General features: G+C 39.8%; 1 protein-coding gene across 1 annotated transcript; it reads right to left on the bottom strand.

The window, feature by feature from the left end:
- Window positions 1-452: 452 nt before the first annotated feature.
- On the bottom strand, window positions 453-20,530 carry LOC117456858 (capZ-interacting protein). Its single transcript, XM_034096698.1, has 6 exons — window positions 20,387-20,530; window positions 3,989-4,072; window positions 3,817-3,888; window positions 3,098-3,166; window positions 2,096-2,284; window positions 453-1,512 (listed from the first exon to the last, which is right to left on the bottom strand). The coding sequence occupies exons 1-6, from the start codon at window positions 20,390-20,392 to the stop codon at window positions 1,129-1,131; spliced, it is 804 nt and encodes a 267-aa protein (XP_033952589.1). The 5' UTR covers window positions 20,393-20,530; the 3' UTR covers window positions 453-1,128.
- Window positions 20,531-20,951: the final 421 nt, after the last annotated feature.

Raw genomic sequence — 20,951 nt, forward strand, 5'->3', positions numbered from 1 at the left:
ATATGATATAGGCCTACTGAGATTTCTTCAAAAATATGTCACATGAGTAATTGCCTATAGATTAGTCTAATCTTCTTATTAGACCTCGGCTCAGATTGAAAATGGTAGATAATGATGTGACTTCGATACAAATAAATATATCAGGGTGTTATATTTCCAACCATAACGGGTGCAATAAGGCTGTTAATCTAGAGCTGTGTAAAACTGCCAGTCCTAACACCCAGACACAGTCCTGCGATGTTCGCCCAGGGAAAGTGTTGATTCACATTTGGGTGTTCCATATAGGGGTGCAGCAGCTTAAACAATGCTATCCACTATCAGCATCAGCAACCTGTATTAACTATAAAATCTTAACTTTTTTAAATAATCATCTCACAGGAGATGAAAATGACAGATGTTCATTTCAATGAGAATTTGACTTATTTCAACCCCAATAATTCTCCAAACACATGCAATGTCATCCTTCCAGAGAAAGGAAGTTTTATTGTCTTAACATTGCTGCGCACAATTGCAGAGGACCCAAGCCTCTCCGCAGAAGCATTGTCATTTTTTGTAGAATACAAAATGAAAGACAAGCACATTACATCAAAGGAAAACTAGATTAGCATTTACATCATTTCAACCTTAAGTGATTTGGTATGAGAGAATATTTTATATATCTGCTAATATATATATATATATATATTTGTATGTAGTCTAATAATATTTAGCTTTTTGGGTATCAGCATTCCCAAAGTCCTTTGTACATGACAGATACTTCTGACATGTAAGTGTACTCTTAACAATGTCTTTGATTTGCAAAGAAGAAAAAGCAATTTCTCGAAAAAATAGGAATCTTCTCATGAAGACTTGATTCGATATGACAACATCCCTCTCGCGTGATAGTGGATGCTACATCAACCTTGATGCTGATTTCCAAATGCAGGGAATAGCTGCTTCTGATAACTCTCCAGTGTTTGTAGACCTGTTCTGAGAGACGGTCAGGAGAGGGCGACAGAGGGATTTATGAAGAGCATGTACCACGTCATTTAAACAAATGATCTTGGAGTATTTTAAGAGATTTCTTAATCAAAGCAAAACATAATTTCTTAATTTTCTTTTTCATAGTTGACACCAAGTGTTGCCTCCTTAGTGCTCTTCCTGAGGCATCTCCTCCATCTCAACCTCGCCCTCTATCTGCATGGAAGTGCTAGGCTCTGAAGGCTGCTCTTCCTCCTCCATGACCTCCACGTTCTGGGTTTGTTCTGCTTCCTGCTCTTCCTCTGGATGTCCCATGCAATCTGGGTCACTCTGTGCTACCTCATCCTCTGTTTGTTCACAGTCCTTGTCCTTCTCTTCAGCTTCATTCAGACTAGCTGGCTGTCCATGTTCAACAACGTGGTCCCCATTTACTTTTGGGCCATAGAGTTCACATGGGGACTGAGCACCCCCGATGACTCCTATTTCCTCTCCAGTTGACCTTCTGTGCCGTCTTGTGGGTGGGCGTCTTTTGAATGATAATCTTGCACGGGTCTGTGTGGAAACAACAGTTTAGCATAACAAAAACATTTGATAACTTTGACACAGCTAAGAATCCATATTCAACATCAATTTATTCATATCAAATTATTTCTGTCAGTGGCAGCATATGCGTGAGAGCGCCGCACAAAATGGTATCTAGGGACTCTAACTAGGCTAAGGGGATTACATCTTCAATCCCCCATCGCAGCAGCACTCATGCACTACAGGGGCATCTTGGTCCGGCTTATCCAAGGACTGCTTGAAGACAAGATGCAGAGCACACGCTGAGAAATACGTCAACGAGGAATGGGATCATGTGTCCGGTTGTGACGACACAACTCTGTCGGTGGATAGCGTGAGAAGCACATACAGGGCCTAAATATGGCAGCAGCTTGTGTTTTTCATTTAATGGCCCAGGAGTTTAAATTTGCACACACAAAAAAATGCAAATATGACATTAGACTACCAACAACGCAAAACAAAGCTTAGAAATTATGATATATGGTGCTCTTCAACATGACACATATCACAACAATTCAAGTGCATTATTAGGAAACGTTGTAACAGATAGCTCAGGTCTATTTATCCTGGTTACCTTGTTGAAGTTGGGCAGCGGGATGCCTTCAGGAGGGCTGTCAAAGCTGATGGGATCCTCCTCTTCACTGGACAGATGTGAGGTCAGCGGGCTGTAGGGGACAATGGGGGACAACGGGGTGGGCTGGAGCCTCACCTCAGGACTCTTGGGTGAAGGCAGCAGAGCAGTGGGCGACAGGGCAAGATTTGCCTACGAGAAAAAGAAGATCCTGAAGCATGGGCACTATACTCTCTTTAGAACATTGTTTTTAATAAGACTAAATTGCAAAACAGTGTAAAATGTATTTAAGCATCACTTTTCAAAGTCACATGTTTTTAGAGAACGAGCCATACATTCTACAATATAGTAATTCTATTTTGAAATATAACAAATAAGTAAAGGGAATATTAATCCATGCCATGTTAATTCAAACATGGATATATTAAAATAGAGATGAATTACACCTTAAAATATCTAGCTTTTGTTAAAAAAAACTAGTAAACGGATGTGCAAATAGGACTTTACTCAGCTTGCACCCGTCACCATCCTATTTTGTAAACTCACCTGCTCTACATACAGCTTGTAATTCTCTTTTAGGTGTTACAAACAACACCGGTCATATTCACACTAAGAACTAAAGTACATAAGAGCTCAAATTAGTCTCCAAAACATTGGTTACGGTTAGATTAGAGTATCCTACCTCCACTGGGGAGAAGAGGAAGAGGGAGAAGCGGCAGCCCTTTTGTCCCATGGCTGCCCACCGTGTGAATTGCTAACTAATGGAACGATGGTGGTGGAAAAGGAAAGAGAAGTTGGAGCCTCACTAGAGGCTAGGTGGCCTGTGATCCCATTAGCTCATTTATCTGAGCCGATTGTGGCATCCAGGACAAACCCTTCCCCTTTCTCTCAGCATGCGATGAGCTCAGGCACCAGTGGCAACTGAACAGTGGGGGGCAGTAATGCTTTACATGGTAAATGGTTCCTATTTCTCTCGCAAAATATTTAAATGTAAGATGCACCTACCTGAAGTTTCTCAATAATGGAGGAGTTCTTGGTCTTGACATTAAAGGGATTTGGTGAGATGACAGCTTTCTGCAAGAAACCAGTCAGACAAATAATGAAAAGACAAAAATCACAAAAACATCAGAACCCCCCTTTTAAGCACGGAAAGCTCATCCTGACTTGCAAGCGCATTTACCACATTACGTCTGAATATTAGAGATTAAATTGAATATTATAGATTTAATTAATTAATCAACTATTACAGTACATGCTTGTTATGTATATATTGTTGCACTACTACTGTGTCTTGAGCTCTGGTTTGTGTGAAAGAAAGATAGGTTGTTGTAGTTTGAACAAGAGCAGCACTAACCCACTGAGGCTCTGACTCAGATCAGGGGAGCACTGGTTCAATTCCACCTCGACAGCCACTGCATGTCACCGTGTCCTTGGGCAAGACACTTCAACCCAAATTGATCCAATGGGGATTGCCCACAGGATTGAGTGAATCGTTTTGGGTAAAAGCGTCTAACACAAGTAACAATGTAATGTGAACAAACACATTCCCAGTGAAGAACAAATGGATAAATTGTCCATTTGGCCACAATACACTGTCTACTGTTGAAATATAATCACAATGAAAAACAATAAGAAGATCCCAGCCTGTTTCCTGGACCCTGCCTTTGTGTATACAGAAGACCAATTTGTAGCTTATGTGTCAGAAAAGGAGGAAAATTACTTACATCTGATTCTTCATTGTCATCTTTTTGTTTTTGCAGCTTGAGCAAGCAAGGTGGCGTTCTTCGAAATCGCAACTGCAAACAGGAAGCAGAAGGGATGTAAATACAATATAATATCAATATCAGTCCATTATGTCTTCACTAATTAATCTATAAGTATGTATAGAAAAGTTACCTCGCCCTTTGAGCCGGGCATTGGTAAAATGTGACCTTTGAACCTTCCAGCCAGCTCAGCCACAGAGGGCTTGGATGGAGAATCCTTTTGGAAAATAAAATCATTTTTATCAAACATATGTTACTTTGCACATTTAAAACTGGAGAATCTTATTGGAAAAAAAACTGATTATGGTACTTAGGGCAAGTGCATTTTATGACAATACATTCACATTAATTAAAGGTGGGGTAGGTAAGTTTGAGAAACTGGCTCGAGATACACTTTTTGTTATATTCCATGGAATGCTCTTAACATCCCGATAGCAATGAATATCTTAAGTGCTTTGACAAAAAATCCATAAAAAATGTCATCTGTGGAAGCCATAGTACTGTAAAAAGCACGACCAATCATCTGAGCCGGCCCGGCTAAAGTAACTGGATGGCCTACCTGCCTGTCAGCCTTCCATCTGTGCACAAACTTATCTCGTGCCCTCATTGGTCATGTGCACGTTCGTGTGTATTGGAGGAGGGGCTCTGTAAGGAAGTGGCAGATTTCTTCCGGCTGTGTATTTTTAAATTCTAGCGCACTCGAGCTGGTTTCTCCAAAATGACCTACTACCCCACCTTTAAACGTGCAGATTTTGAAGCCATATAAGATGTTTTAAGATAAAGAACACGTTTTCACTTCCCTCTTTTTAAAAGGAAAAAGCAGACGGGTTGAGAAACATAGCAGAGAGGAAGGGGAAAATGGAACCAACAAAAAACAACTTCGGTTCAATACTGTCCTTGTAGGAACTCATGTCTTCTACTTAAGAGTGTTTGTTTTGGGTTTGGAAACAGGAAGTGAGCCCCTCTCTGCACAGCTGTTCAACATCACCCTGCAGCCTGTGACAGGAGGGTCCTGTACTCGAAGCCTCACACTGTTATCACTTCTTGGCCCCTTTACTTTGGTCTCTCCCACTATTCCCAAGCTGATTGCCAAACTCCCCCCCCCCCCCCCCTCCGTGCTGCCCTTTAATGACTATTCACCCACTTCACATATCTGTGGCCTTAGTGATAAGTAAGCTGAAGGCTGTAATACACACAGATGTGAGCTCTGAAAACAACACTCAGTTTTATTCTGTTTTTTCGCCACATGTTTGGACTGTGCAAATTCTCTTGCATCATGTCGCTGTTATTTAATGAGTAGTATAGTACAGTCACTGCGTATGGTGCTCCACCCTTTCCCTTTCTGGGTTCAATGCTGCATTTCATTTCCATTCTACTTTTATTGACCACTAAAAAGCTTGTGCGTCTCCTCACAGCTGGTAATTCTGTCACATTTCCTGGGTGTGCACTCCTCCCTCTCTGCACTCCATGGAATCATGAATCTCCCAAGATTCCCAGATACAGGCATTCCATATTTTAATCACAAGGCTTTATTTTCATTTTCTCCCCTTGTTCTCAACATGACCTCACCACCATGCTACCTCCACCCAAATGTATTACAGCATCAGCTAGCCCTGCAGTGCCTCTCAGTCCTAATCCACATCCCAACCGTTTTCCTGAGTTCTCCTTTCTCATCCGTGATTAATAGTAATCACCAGGGACCACCCACCCTCCACACCATTATGTTGTAACCTCTAATTGTTTAACTCTTTCCTGTCGTCTAAAAACAAATGCCTCCTAAAGTGCAAAATACCTACAGTAGTCACAACGGTGCAGGCAAATGAAGGTTTCACATTTTCTGAAACGTTATTGAAAAGACAGACAAGAGCAATCTCTAACACCTCCCTCATATATCATTGCTTTCTTTCTTCATAAGTTAACTTGTATATAGACTCGTATTGCACTATTCCATTTTTTCTCACTTTTTTAAAAACAATTTTTCTTTTTGTATTACTTTTAATATTGTCTGCTTACAGTATCTGTATTATTGTGTTGCATTGTTGGAGAAGCCTGTGCCCTAAGATTTTCAACTACATAATTACTCTGTAGCTATGTTAGTTTGACAATAAAGAACCTTGAACCTTGAACTTCTATTCCTGACATAGGTTAAACAGTATTTAGAAGTATGTTGAGTGACCTCTAGCTCTGACCTCTAGCCAAGATTAGGGCTGCTCGATTATGGCAAAAATCATAATCTCGATTATTTGGGTCAATAATTGATATCACGAATATTAAAAACGATTATCCATTTACTTTGAAAACATCAATTTATAATAAAAAAAAAAAATGTGAATAGCATGTTTTTAACAGTTGATTACCCTGAACTTTAAGTATAATACGATGTTGTATTTGAGTGTTGCCTCTGTGTTTAGTGTCCTGTCTGTAACTTTGTGTGGTAATAAAAAAAGTAAAATAATCGTTTTATTTTGATTATGTTGTTTTCATAATCGTTGCAAGCCAAAATCGTATTTGCGATTAATTGAGCAGCCCTAGCCAAGATGACATTTTAGATATTTTTATGATTTTAGAACTTATCATACTTAGCTATATGAAGATGTGAAAGTCTTTGTTAGCATTACAAATTCAACAACTTTGTAGTTTAAGAAGAAGTCCTTTCAGATCCATTAATATCCTTCCATGCGTCCGTTTCAAAGCCAGCTCTTATCTTTAATTAGCTTCTTCATAGAGAATTAAAATAACGTCAGACTCAATGCAAATACATCACTGCTTCTCAAATTCACTGACCATGCATACAGAATACAAGGTGAGAAATGCAAGTGTATTTAAATGGTGTAGGAATGTATAACATCAACACATCCACTGTTTCTTCAGAACTACATTCTAGCGTAGCATTTTTTTAGTTTGTTACTGCTTTATCTGCTATATTAAAAATATCAATGTCTTTGTTAAACCAAATTATTTCACTAAGATGTTAAAAGGGACATTACTTAGAGAAAACATAGGGCCCTAGAACTAAACATGGTAAAGCAGCGTTCAGTTATTATGCTCCAAATATCTGGAACAAACTCCCAGAAAACTGCAGGTCCGCTGCAACTCTTACTACCTTTAAATCCAGGCTGAAGACTTTTCTTTTTGTCGCTGCTTTTAATTGAACTATTCACATCTTAAACTGCACTGTAACTTTTATCCATGTATTTTTTCTTTTACTGATTTTAAATGCCATTTTCTTAATGTCTTTCATTTTTTGTAAAGCACTTTGAATTGCCTTGTGTTGAAAAGTGCTATATAAATAAACTTGCCTTGCCTCTGTTGGTTATCAGTGTTGTGCATGTTTAACTCAGCTGGGACCCTAGTGCTGTGGAAGAGTGGGAAACTTTGGTTCACTGCAGGAGAGCAGGGCAGACTATTTCTGGGGCTCGAGGCCTGGGAAAAAGCCCCAGAGCTGTGCAGGCAGCCTGGATCACATCTCTGTAACCCCTCAGCTCCTCAGAGAGGGTCCCTGGATATGCTACACCACATCTGAAACATGCTGTAATCTAGCATACAGAGCAGTTGAGCATGTCTAAACAAGGAACATTTTCTTTTTTTAAGTCTTCTTAGAGCAGTGCCTTTTCCATGTGTTTCAAGTAAAAAAAAAAAAGTCTCTGTCGACACTAAAAAAAAAGAAGCTATTTCTGAACTCTGACTTTCATGGAATTAAATTGTCAGATGTAGCAAGTTTTAAAGTAACACATACAGTAAAGAGTTAATTATTGAGAGAGCTGTTATTTAAGACAGTTTTACTTTATATAATGCATAAAGCATGACAGAAAAAGTGCATGCTTGTGGAAACACTGGTATTCAAATGAACAGTGAACAAGTGAACAAGTGAACTTGGTCGATAGTAAAGAACTAGTTTGAATCGCCAGGCCATTTTGGAAAAAAATAATGTGGTTCACTCACGGATGATACTTCATTTATAGTGCAGTACATTGGCCCCACTGTGAACACTAAAGTGTGCATTGATACTGTTGACTGGCTGTCTTTGATGTCCCTAAAGTGGTGGTATCAAAAAAGACATTGTGGCATACAGCAATGAATTATTCGCTCTTTAAATCACATGAGAAAGTCTATCCCCAAACGTGACAAATCAAGGTTGTTTGGCACTAGATGCTTTACTTTCGAAAACCAAAATACTACCATAAATAACTTAAAGCCAAGCCAAGTTGTAGCCAATTAAAATAGGCTACAACCTTATAGTGACACATGTTAAAGGATTAATTCACCCACAGAATGACCATTTATGCATCAATTACTCAACCCATGTTACATAGGTTTCTTGAAGGAAACATTGTTTTTCTTGCATACTTTCACAGTAAACCAAGATTTTAAAAACTTATAAAAGCATTTATGAATTCAAGTAAATTGGGGCAGCATTCAACAACACCAAAAATATAATTAAAATCCATTTAGCTCTCACACAATTCACGCAGTCCAATTTAAGTCAGATGTATTTGGTTTCATACTTTCAACAAATGCATTTACACTAAATGGGTAGATCAGGGTCTGGAAAGCACATGTCTATCATGTTATGGTATAAACAGAATGTCCATACCACCCACTCTTAATAAATGACAATGTTTTTATTATTAATAACCTGTTTTGTTGATTTAAAAAAAAAAAGTGACCTCCAATATGGCTCACACATGAGCCTTAAAGCCTCTAAAGAAGACGGTGGTAAAAGTTCAGCGTAAATGTGAAGCAGAGAGTTGCAGGGAAAAGTGTGTGCATCCTCAGTGAGCTGTGTTTGGATAAGTAAAGGTTAATCCCAATGTAACCAGCGTCTTCATTTCCAGGCTGTGGACGGAGACACGAGGTTTACTGTATGACCGGCAGATGTGGAAAGAGAACAGAGACTAACAGATCCCACAAAGCCTGCTATTGTCCATTCCTGTTTCCAGGGGCAAGGAGAAGAAGCACATGATGTTAGTCTCGGTAAGTCCTAACATATCTGCTTGATACAACAACGGCGATCAGAGAGCAAGAGACCATGTCATCTGCTATGGAATTGATAAAGATGAAGTCAGGATCTCTACCCCTTCACTAGGAAGTCTCAATCCCCATAAACTCTTGCTGTTGAGCCCCACACAGTAGGAATCTGTCAAAGTGCAGATAAATAAAGCACACCAAAGCACAGCTGTTGAGCCAGTGCTTGTTCAATAAGATAACCAAGCGTAATGGCTTCAGTTCGAGTCTGCAGACTTTGTTTTCACAAGTCGGCGTGTTCTGCCAGGGGGAAAACCATCGGAGAGCAGCTCCCTTCTGCCTACACTTGTTATGAGGTAAGAGAGCAGAGAGGCACCTTCTCGCTCGCTTCCTTTCCAGGAAAACATGATGTGTTTTTGGACTGGACCTCATCTGAATATCTCACTTTTCCACTGTATTTAAATATTTATATAAATGTGATGTGTGGAAGTAGAAAGACCTTCAATCAGAGGAATGAGGTAAATGTACTCTCTAATCTACGAGGCATTACAGCCCCTGCCTCAAGGTAAATGGGAGGTGCAGCAGACTATTAATGTAGGGTGAAATATGGTATAAAATAATAAGCATCTAGAGAGAAGAAACATAAATCCAGATGACCTGAGCATAGAAAGCTGCCTAATAACGCGATGAACAATGTGTCACAACAACACAAGAGGTGTTGTAGATATGCTTTTTGCAATTTGACTGGCAAATTATGAAGAGAAGAGAACAGATGAGGAGCCAGGCAGCCTGATATTTCAATGTGATGTATACCGTGGCTGAACTATTGTGCAATACAAAGGGTAATGGAGAATGAATGATGGGTGAGAAAAGATATCAGAAAATGTAAACAGCCCACAGCAGACACTACGTCCTCCAAATCTTCGAACGTAAGCAAGAAAACATTGATACAAGCATCTGTTGGGGATTCTACTCGGGTATTCTCATCCACTCTGATCCAGCAACCACAAAGACACAAACCATCTGGACAGTGGATCAGATTGTTGACGTAGAGGCAGAGTATCAAAGACATGGGATGACTTAATTCAGTAAAGCCTCGCACCTTCCCTACAAGATCCATCGCCACAGGCTTTGGCATCCATTCATTCATGGCAGGCTTCGGACATTGCATACTTTACAAATATAAAAACACTCTAAAAAGGGACCACACCATAATCATTTGTTTTATTTTTGATAAAAATGCATTTTGCTGATAACATTGATGATTTTGTCTGCACAAAAAGGGTTTGAAAGAATGTCACCTATAAAGTACAAGCAGCATGCATCACTTAATGTGTTTACTTTCTGCCAAAAAAGGAAATAAAGAGCATGGCTCAATGCCAAATTTAGAAGAGGGTGGTTTGAGGGGGGGTGCAGGCGGTAGTTGTGCAGTTCTGCAGGGACATTTGGAAGCGGGTTATAAAGATGATTATGTTTCTTCAGAGTTTCTACCTTGTCTGCACATATTGGCCCTCGGTAGACTTAAACTACAGAGACTAAATTCAACTTGTTTGACAATCTGCAGATGTCTGAGGCAGCTTAAAGTCTGACGCAGGCTGCTTCATTTTACATGAGTCCATCTATGACATAACTTCCTTGAAGCCAACAGCATGTGTGTTTTTCTCGCTATCTGTTCTCCCACCCAGGCTATCTCTTTGCCCCACACTGCTGCAGACTGAAGCTCAGAGGGGCCGGCCCCTTGTTCTTGATAGCAGGACTCAAGAGAAAAAACACACTTCACATATAGTGGGAATGCCTATAATGGCGACAAATCATAAAAAAAAAAATGTAAGAAAATAACATAAATGGCTTCGCAATAAAAGGCAAAACCGGAATTATGTATTAGGTTTTATGAACCATTTTATTCGTCGTACAGATGATGCACTAATCCTCCAACCAGCCAAGCTTCCACGCAGGGAGATAAATACAGGCAACATGCCAATGAGTAAAATAAATTCAAAAAACTACAACAAAGTTTGATATTTTAGAATAACCTCAGGGAATCACACATTTGCTATAAACTAGTTGAATGCTTCGTCTGCATCTGTGTACACTGCAATCTCCAAAAATACTGTGCTTTCGAAGTTTAAAAATGTATATATATATATTGTTTGTGAGAGTGTTGGAAAGTTCCAATGTCTCACATGTCATTCAGAGTACGCAGTAATACAGAGACAAATGTTTGTTACCAGTATGAATGTTAATTGTGAACTATAAGCAGTTTTGTTTTACTTAATTTAATTAGTATGTATCCCTGAGGCTCATTGAAATATGTTTAATTAATCTCCAAAATGATAAAACATTTGCAAAGCCGCGTTTTGAAATGTGCAGTGTTTACATTGAACGTAGGTTCTTTCTTTATCTTTTATTAATGCAATTCAACATATTACCATTGCTAACTGGAGATATATTTTAATGTCTAATGAGTTCCAAATAAATTAATATTCTTAAAGAAACTAAGTTGTGTTTTCCGATGAAAGCAACATTTGATAATTCCCCAAACTAGTTTTAGTTTTGAACCTGGTACCGTAACCTGGGAAACTAAATATCTTGTGAAACAGTGCAGACAAACAGAAGTAACTACGGGGGAAATATATTTTTTTGTTTGCCTTTCTTGTTCAATTGATTTAGAAATAACAAGCATTGTAAAGTGCTGATTTCAAAAGGGACATATTTTTTCAGCAGATATGTGAAAAGAAGACAGGAAACAAGATAAAAAGACAAATATCAGATAAGAGTGAAGTTGTTCACAGGATATTCTGATTAAACAAGCCACAACAGGAAGCATCAGGGGAATCTGAGTTTTCTAAGTCACATGAGATGCTGGTGGTTTGTTATCACATCACTATGTCTATCCAGCCGATCTTATCATGGCTCAGAACTGCATTATCTGTCAAATCAGATAACATTAAATACATTCTATGCAGCCTCTTCTGAGCACAGATCCAACCATAACTGTACCGTGACTTAGAGAACGGGCTTGAGTTTCGTGGGCTTTCCTTGATGCTGATGCTTTACATTCCACTGAGCTTCACGGTCACTTAGGTGTCTGTTTTATGTTAGGGACAGAGTGAACCATTCATACTGCCCTCAAACACATACAGCTTATTATAAAACAGACGAGTCAAATCAAGCAATCTGATTGGTTCTTAGCCGTGAGCGTATACCACGGGTAGAATTGTAAGTTACTTTTCACAACAAGTCAGTATCCCTCCGCGTCTGAGAAAAACAATAGGATACCGTTGGGTTTGCTTTTCATACTGGAACAAGAAAGCAGCGGAGAAATAACGTTGCAGAAACCCTCCTTTTTACACAGCGGTCCAGACATAGACATCAAACGGCAAAACATATTCTTTGTGCAGTTCCTTTGGCATTAGGGCAGGGATATCTAGATACTTTCCAAGGTTTGACATAATGAATTGTGCTACTTTTAAAGCAAGCAACGATGTTTTCAAATATGTAATCAAAGAGGTCCACAAAAACACTATCGGCCAATTAGATTGCTTGATTTGACTTGTCAGTTTTATAAATATATTTACATTTCTTCCGTTACGGAACAAACTTACAAAGCATAAAATGGAAACATTTAAGATTAACTTCGACCTCCGGGGAGGTCTTACTATGGAAGAGTGGATTGAGGAGTGCCTATCTCCAGAAAAAAAAGCTGTGATATAATGAGCATATACCACGGCCTGTCGTGAGCTATTGCTTAAATATAGAGCTTCAGCAGATACCTCAGACTGCATCCGTCCCTCACTGGTGATGTCTATAAGGATGGGAATACACAAACAAACACTAAATCTGCGACATGATTTGAATTAAATTCAGGAGACAACATTTAGTCCGTCTCACAAAAAGCAACTAAAATATGATTTTTCACTTTTATAACTTTGCTAAAAAAACAATCTATTTTTTTAATATTTAAAACTGACCTTTTCTTCACTTCAGAGTGCTAAATATCTCATGTTTAAGCATGGAATATTTAGGAAGAAGGTGCGACTGGTGACAGTGGTGCCATGGGAATTTCAAAATAAAGGCGCATCATCATGTTCTCTTGTTTTTGGATCGTAGACCATTGAATCGTCACATATCCATACCGTGTTTTGTTATAACCCTTATTTTAGCAACACAAAGCTTTAAAAGTAAACTTTTTATTTACTTTGACACTTTCCTACAAACTGATTTTAGTGGTATTGACTGTAACGCAAGTAAGAGATGTATTATAAGTAGAAGGGATAGAAGCATTAACAATAATATTAATAGTGGGACTCTAGGTAAATTACATATTTTAAAAGGAAATTTGGAAAAAACTGCCTCATTCGCAAACGTCTGGCTGGTAGAGACTGAGTCCCTCTGTTATTGGTCTCTTAACTTTACTATGGATTACATAATAAATGTGCACACCATATGGTTGGCAAGGAGATCCCAAATACTCACTCCTCTAGCTGCGGTGTTGTTTTTCCATCAAAGGAAAACCACACACACACACACACACACACACACACACACCACACACACACACACACACACACACACACACACACACACACACACACAACACACACACACACACACACACACACACACCACACACACACACACACACACACACACACACACACACACACACACCACACACACACACACACACACACACACACACACCACACACACACACACACACACACACACACACACACACACACACACACACACACACACACACACACACACACACACACACACACCACACACACACACACACACACACACACAACACACAACACACACACACACACACACACACACACACACACACACACACACACACACACACACACACACTACAGTATGTAAACTTTCCAGTTCGTCATCTAAATAGCTTTTTGTTGCAACACAGGAAACACAACATTTTAGAATTTCCATGCGTCAATCTGCTTTAAGGCACGCCTAAGGCAGCTGTAAATTCATTTGAACACGAACAGCTAATTTCAGAAATTAGAAACTCAGCAGAATTTAAACATTTAATATGTGATGTCACCAGAGGTCTAAGCTGAGGCAGTTTTGAAGACGGGGAATGTGAGACTGACTTTACAGACTAGTTTAGTGCTTGTTGGCATGTGCTTTAGGCAGAATGCAGCAGGCAAAAATACCTATCCATCTCAAACTGCAGTAGACAAAAGTGTCTCACTCCAAACAGCTTACATCTGCAGAGCTCATCCATTTTACATCCATTGCAGGTGTCAAGATTGTTACTGGTATGGACATTCTCAGACTGAAAGCAAAATATTAGCGCAAAACTCAACCAGGTGACAGATTTCACCTAACTTGTGAATGTGACAAGACTCAATAAGTATTGCTTGGGTGTCACCAATGAATGCAAGCTAACATTTATAAGAAAATAGTTCCTGTTCACAACAATGTCAGTGGACTATATTGAGTAACTGTTTTGTAATTTCTGAAAATAAATTTATGTTTTTCTGATATTGTTAAGACAACTTATCGTTTAGTTTAAATGTACATTGCAGCAGTGCTACCGACTGATATATCTTTTAGTAAAAACTGGTGAGATTTGGGCTGGGAAAGAAAAAGTTTGAGTCACCAATCATTGTTGACCCTGATGCCTCCCTCTCATTGTTACACTTAATGGAGCAAACAACTTGAACTCATACAGACTAACTATATCAGAAACAAAAGATTTTGTAGGAAATTCACCCCTCCTTCTTCTTATCATAGTTTTAATCTTTCCTGATTTGGGTGCAGTCCAAATTCTTTTATGGTTTTAAATTGAAGCTGAACAGACCAAAGCCACATCTGAGTCCTAAAGTTGAGTGGTGTAAGTATGCGAGTGTATTTCTGTGACAGATTACGAATCTGCTCCCTCACGTGCTGTGGGGAAAACATGGGTGTTTCTCTTCCTATTTGCCACATGACATTAAATAATGAAAGAACGATGGTAAAGTCAGAGGGAACAGTTTATTTTGCAAGGAGGAGAGGAGACCACAAACCTGAACCTAAACTCTGAAGATCAAACTTTGTTCAGCTTCAGGCCAAGTAAAGGACAGTTCAGCCTTTGAGAGGAGAAAGCATGGCTTGTCAGCTGAGGGTGGGAAATTGTTGTACAGAATAAACAAATTCCAGGTTTACAATAAAGACAAAATCAACTAATTGCCTTTACTTCACACATTCATCATGTAGCCCAGTTATTCCCAGTTTAATCAGGGAAGGGCCCTGAGTTTGTTAACTCAATAAATCTAATTTACAATGAAGAATACATAAGCCTAATGTTGTCTTATTTCTCTTAAGTTATCCTGTTTATATTTTAGCAATGTACCCTTTGTGTTATCTTGAGTCCATTTAAGCACCTTTAAATACTGTAACTTTACATTACATTGCATTTAGCTGACGCTTTTATCCAAAGCGACTTACAATAAGTGCGTTCGACCAACAAGATACAAACTTGAAGAAAACAGAATCATATAAGTACATCAGGTTTCATAGAGCTAACACATTTCAAGTGCTACTCAACTGGCTTTAGATAAGCCAGTCCTTTATTAGTTTAGTATTAGATTATGTCTACTCTACTAAAACATATACACACTGAACAATTTAGCTGAGTGACATATAATAGAAATGTATATTTAAATGTGTTGAGCACAATGTCACTTACCTTAAACACATTAGTTTAAATACTTCTATTAAAGGAAATCACCAAATATCACACTGGAATCAGTTAGAGTTAGGGAAATAGAGATCTCAATTATTTACTGTATACTTGTGAACAAACAAGATGAAATATACAGTCAGAATGTACCTTCAATAATGTCAGATTAATAATCCCTTTAACTGGAAATTATTATAATAACATATTTCAGGTCACCTTTGAATCAATTTCACACTTAACTCAGTGGGCCCACACTCACTGAGCACACACACAAGCCGGCAAATAAAATGAAATAAAACCCCTCACGTTGCAGGCCTGATGTGATGCTTGAGAGCGTTGAAAGTCAAAACTATTTGTCCTCTAGTCTTCACTCAAATGAGCAATAAAACCAGCGCGATACCTAAACATCTTCAACTCCAAACTGCAGCTGTAGTCTACCGATCCCTCAGTCTCAGATACCGGACCGCCACATGGTGAAGTTTATCATGGAGACACTTTCCAACCGTAGCTTCATCCTCCAGACCAGCAGTGGCCAGTGCAGTAGACTCAGAAGACTGAAGAACGGGGTACCGCAGGGGTCTGTTCTCTCGCCGACGCTGTTCAATGTTTACATCCACGACCTACCTGATACAGCATCCAGAAAGTATGGCTACGCAGACGATCTTGCCATCATGCTGAGCCGACCAACGTGGAAGGCGATGGAAGAGGGTCTTAACGAAGACATGGGCATTGGGCACACTAGTAGCATACCTCCGAAGGTGGCGTCTATAGCTCAGCGTCGTAAAAACAGTCGCAGCGGCATACCACCTTAGCACCAGAGAAGCCAGGAGAGAACTTGAGGTGCGCGTCGACAACAAATGTCTGGAGGTCCAGCAAGCCCCGAAGTATCTTGGAGTGCGTCTGGATTGGACATTATCCTTTAAAAAACACCTGGAAGAAGTCAAGGCCAAGGTGACATCCAGGGTCGCGCTGATCCGCCGCCTCGCTGGAACAACCTGGGGAGCCTCCGCTAAGACGCTGCGAATATCCACTCAAGCCCTGGTCTTCTCTGTAGCGGAATACTGCGCCCCAGTCTGGAGCAGAAGCCCTCATGCGAGAAAGGTCAACGTGGCTATCAATACCTCCCTCCGAATAATAACTGGATGCTTAAAGCCTACCCCTGTGTCCCTCTTGCCAGTCCTCGCGGGAATAGCACCGGCCGGCCTCCGACGGGAGGCTGCCACCCTCGCCCTGGCCAGGAAGGCACAAAAGTATGACTGGCACATCCTGCACAACACCACAATAACACCAGCAGACTCAAGTCCCGCCACCCCTACAACATAGCAGCTCAAGAGATGCTCAACTCCACCTCTGAGGACATCTCCAGAGATGCATGGTTGGCAGCAGCTTGGAAGCAGGAGTGGGAGTCAGCCGGGCCCTCCCGAATCCACTGTTACATCTGGGACCCAGGAGATGGCGCCATTGGAGGAGACGACCTACCGCGCCGGCAGTGGACCACTCTGAACCGTCTACGAACTGGGGTCGGTCGCTTTAAAACATCGATGAAGACGTGGGGCTTTGAGTAGAAATGTATTCAGTTCCTTGCAGACAGCGTGTAGAAAAATAATCCATACGAAGACTGTCGAGTTGATAATCTTGAGACACTAATACTTATTTGCTATAGAGAGGCGAAGTCCCTCCCTTTCCGGGAGAGCTCCATGGGACCTTATTTCGGAAAAATTATGTATTGAAGTCAATGGGAGAGAAAGATTATCTTTCGATTCCGTTTGAAGTGTGCCACCAATTTAAATCATCAATTTAAAAGATAATTTTGCATGTAAAAAATAAAAATGTGTCGTAAAACTGTGAAGTAACACTTTTTTTTGTGTGAAACCGCTCAATGGACTACATCTCTGGTCTCGCAAAACAACACACGTCACCAGAATGGCAGTCACTACTGTCTTGCCAAAAAAGGGATTGACTACCCTCACTATCACCACATGTCATGCAAAAGCTGCCTGCCTTCCTTTGATTCTCCCTGAACTGCCTGATATTTTTAATGTTCAATGTTAACCATTTGTGCAGATAACACAAAAGTAGAAAAGAGCGCCGATGCTAATGTAGCGTTAGCATTAGCATGTCTCCCCGTGGGCATCCGGGCTTAAACGGTGTATTATAGAATGATCACACCGGTGTGACAGTACTCTTCAAAGGGTTCACGAAATATGACTACTAATCTTACTGTTTAACATTTTGGGTTACTTAATGTTACTTCATGTTAAGGCTAATACAAATGACAAGGCTAAGGTTGTAATGCTAACTAACGTGCTTGCTACTAGCTAGTTAGCTAACTTGATCCAGCCACTCCTGGTCCTTTCATCAGACGGGAAGCGAAAGAACGAGCAAGACCCATTGCTGGTATGATAACAACCTGGTACTAAGCACACAGGCATCTTGTTAAAAAAATTATGACATCAGTTATGACATCACTTACGCGACTCTGGGATTTGTAGTCTTTCTTTGCGTATTTTTCATAGTCTTATATTTCAACAGTGTTATAACAAACTGTGACTTTTTTAACATGGAAATCATTTTTAAGATTGACAAACATCATATGTGTAATTCATGGCACAATTCAAACGAGATCGAAAGATAAGTTCTCTCGCCGACTTCAATACATAATTTTTCCGAAATAAGGTCCCATGAGGTCCACCGGAAAGGGAGGGACTTCGCCTCTCAATAGAGTGGCGAAGTCACGCCCATCTACTTCCGGTCCATGGGACCTTATTTCGGAAAAATAATGTATTGAAGTCAATGGAGAGAGAAAACGTATCTTTCTATCCCGTTTGAATTATAAGAATATGAAAAATACGCAACTAGAAAGACTACAAATCCCAGAGTCGCGTAAGTGATGTCACAATTGTTTTCCTCCGCTAAGAGATAGATTATATCTATATGGCGCTGATCTTAGCTATCTATATGGCGCTGGCTAAGATAAGATAACTTTAACAAGATGCCTGTGTGCTTAGTACCAGGTTGTTATCATACCAGCAATGGGTCTTGCTCGTTCTTTCGCTTCCCGTCTGATGAAAGGACCAGGAGTGGCTGGATCAAGTTAGCTACCTAGCTAGTAGCTAGCACGTTAGTTAGCATTACAGCCTTGTCATTTTTATTAGCCTTAATATGAAGTAACATTAAGTAACCCAAAATGTTAAACAGTAAGAGTAGTAGGAGAGTACTGTCACCGGTGTGATCATTCTATAATACACAATTTAAGCCTGGGGGAGAAATGCTAACGCTATCGGCGATCGCCGATCTTTTCTACTTCATGCTATCTGCACAAATGGTTGACATTAAACATTAAAAAGACCAGGCAGTTCAGAGAGAATCAAAGGAAGGCAGGCAGGCAGCTTTGCATGATATTCTTCTGGACGTGTTTCATTGTGGTGATAGTGAGCGTAGTCAATCGTTTTGTTGACAAGACAGTAGTGACAGCCATCTTGGTGACGTGTGTTGTTCTGCGAGACCAGAGATGTAGTTCATTGAGCGTTTCACACAAACAAATGTGTTACTTCACAGTTTTACGACACATTTTTTTTTTTTTACTTGCAGAATTATCTTTTAAATTCACAAACATCATATGTGTAATTCGTGGCACAATTCAAACGGGATCGAAAGATAATCTTTCTCTCTCCATTGACTTCAATACATACTTTTTTCGAAATAAGGTCCCATGGAGGTCCACTGGAAGGGGAGGGACTTCGCCACTCTATTCACTTCCTGCGAACCTCAACCCGCCCCCCTGAACCAATCAGTGACCAGCATTTTCCTTATTCATAAACACTACTTCCTTTTTCAACCATGAACTTTCAAAAATAAAACACAATATTTATAATTATACATTTTAGTCTTTTAAACATATGTATATTTTAACCACACTTATTATCTTGTTTTAAATTTCACTGTAAGGATTATTTTCAACCTGGTTACAATCACAACGCCCAAACACTGGCTCTTGACAGACGTTGCGTCAGCTCCATTTCCCTTCACTCACACTGTGGTGACTTGTTATGAAGAAGCTACCGCAGAACTGCTACTTTTAAGCCTAAAAACACAAACTGAGCCCAAGTGTGTGTTTGTTATTAACAGAACTACACCCTCAGGAAAAATAAGTACAGCCATCCTTTCATAGAGCTGAAAATGTATCATATCACATGCCGTTATCCATTAATTTAAATAATTTAATATAGCATATAATTATTGCTCGATGTCATAAGTTAAACTATTGTATCAAAAATCAAAGCTATGATGTAAACACTGTCAAGATAATTAAGAGTGTTTATAATAAACTAAACTAAACTAAACTACAGTTGCATTGTTATTCATAGATGCAATGACATATAGGTATGCAACTATTATAATTAATTATTATTTTGAATATGTATTCATGTTCAGATGATTTCCTAGATATTGACATATCGTTTGGTCCATTAAATGTCAGAAAAGAACAACAAGTTTCCATCCTAGGTTATTTTTGCCAACCCAAAGATATTCAGTTGAAACAGAGAAAGAGGGAGAAAAGCAGAACAAGTCCACGTTGGAAAGGTTGAAAAAGCACTTTGAAATGTTTGCATAACATATAACATATCTTTGCAGCTCTAAAAATTCTATAATATTATTTCCTAAAGGGTTGCACTTCAGAGATATTGCCGAAATAACACGCACCATAAAAAGCATTATGTTGTTACTGACTGAGCTGTTATGATGCAATGTTTAATTTCAAGTGCACATGGCTGCACACAACAACAGTTCATGTTAAATACATTTGCTCAAGTGGCCTTAAAGTACACGCTACAACTACGCCCAGTGTCATAGAGTAGTTACCTCCATCCTGGGGAATGTGCCAGAGATCGTCCTGCTTTTTTCCCTCTGTATTTCGGCCTCTTGGAGTAAACTGCCTGCTAGTTGAGAGGAGACTGAGGAGAGCAGCGGGGACAGAGAGCAGCTCTGTTTTTATATCAGGAGCCAAACGAGCCTCAAGCACGAGGAGGAGGAGGAGGAGTGGGCAACTTTTACGCGTATTTGGCCCCGTCAGCGCTGTCAAGTCACTCATTATAAAACATAACAGTACTTCTGCTAAAGACTTTCAAAATAAAAACGGAAATGAGTGCAGTATTTTACTTTTACGAAGTGACGTCAGCGGCTCATTTGCGTAATCTTCCCTCAGGGAAAAGTACTCTAATGCGATTGGTAGGCCCTGGGGTAATAAGTGCCGGGGCACTAAGTACTGCAAAGTACGCGGTGTGAACGCGGCTAATGGTGTTCTAAGGGGGGATTCAGTTGTTAAATTGGGCGGGTGTTACCTTGGTTGGTTATTGTCTAATGGTTGCACAAAGTGGCCAAAATCTGATCAGCTCATTTCCAAACAGGTTTTTATGTAAATGTCAGG

The sequence above is a fragment of the Pseudochaenichthys georgianus genome, chromosome 13 (genome assembly GCF_902827115.2).
Source record: "Pseudochaenichthys georgianus chromosome 13, fPseGeo1.2, whole genome shotgun sequence".
NCBI classification, from domain to species: Eukaryota; Metazoa; Chordata; class Actinopteri; order Perciformes; family Channichthyidae; genus Pseudochaenichthys; species Pseudochaenichthys georgianus.

Bases quoted from the DNA above. Each gene is read 5' to 3' on its own strand.
- LOC117456858 (XM_034096698.1), bottom strand. The intron at 3,889-3,988 runs GTAACTTTTCTA...TCCTGTTTGCAG, and splicing joins TGCCCGGCTCAAAGGGCGAG to TTGCGATTTCGAAGAACGCC. The intron at 3,167-3,816 runs GTAAGTAATTTT...GGTTTCTTGCAG, and splicing joins ATGACAATGAAGAATCAGAT to AAAGCTGTCATCTCACCAAA.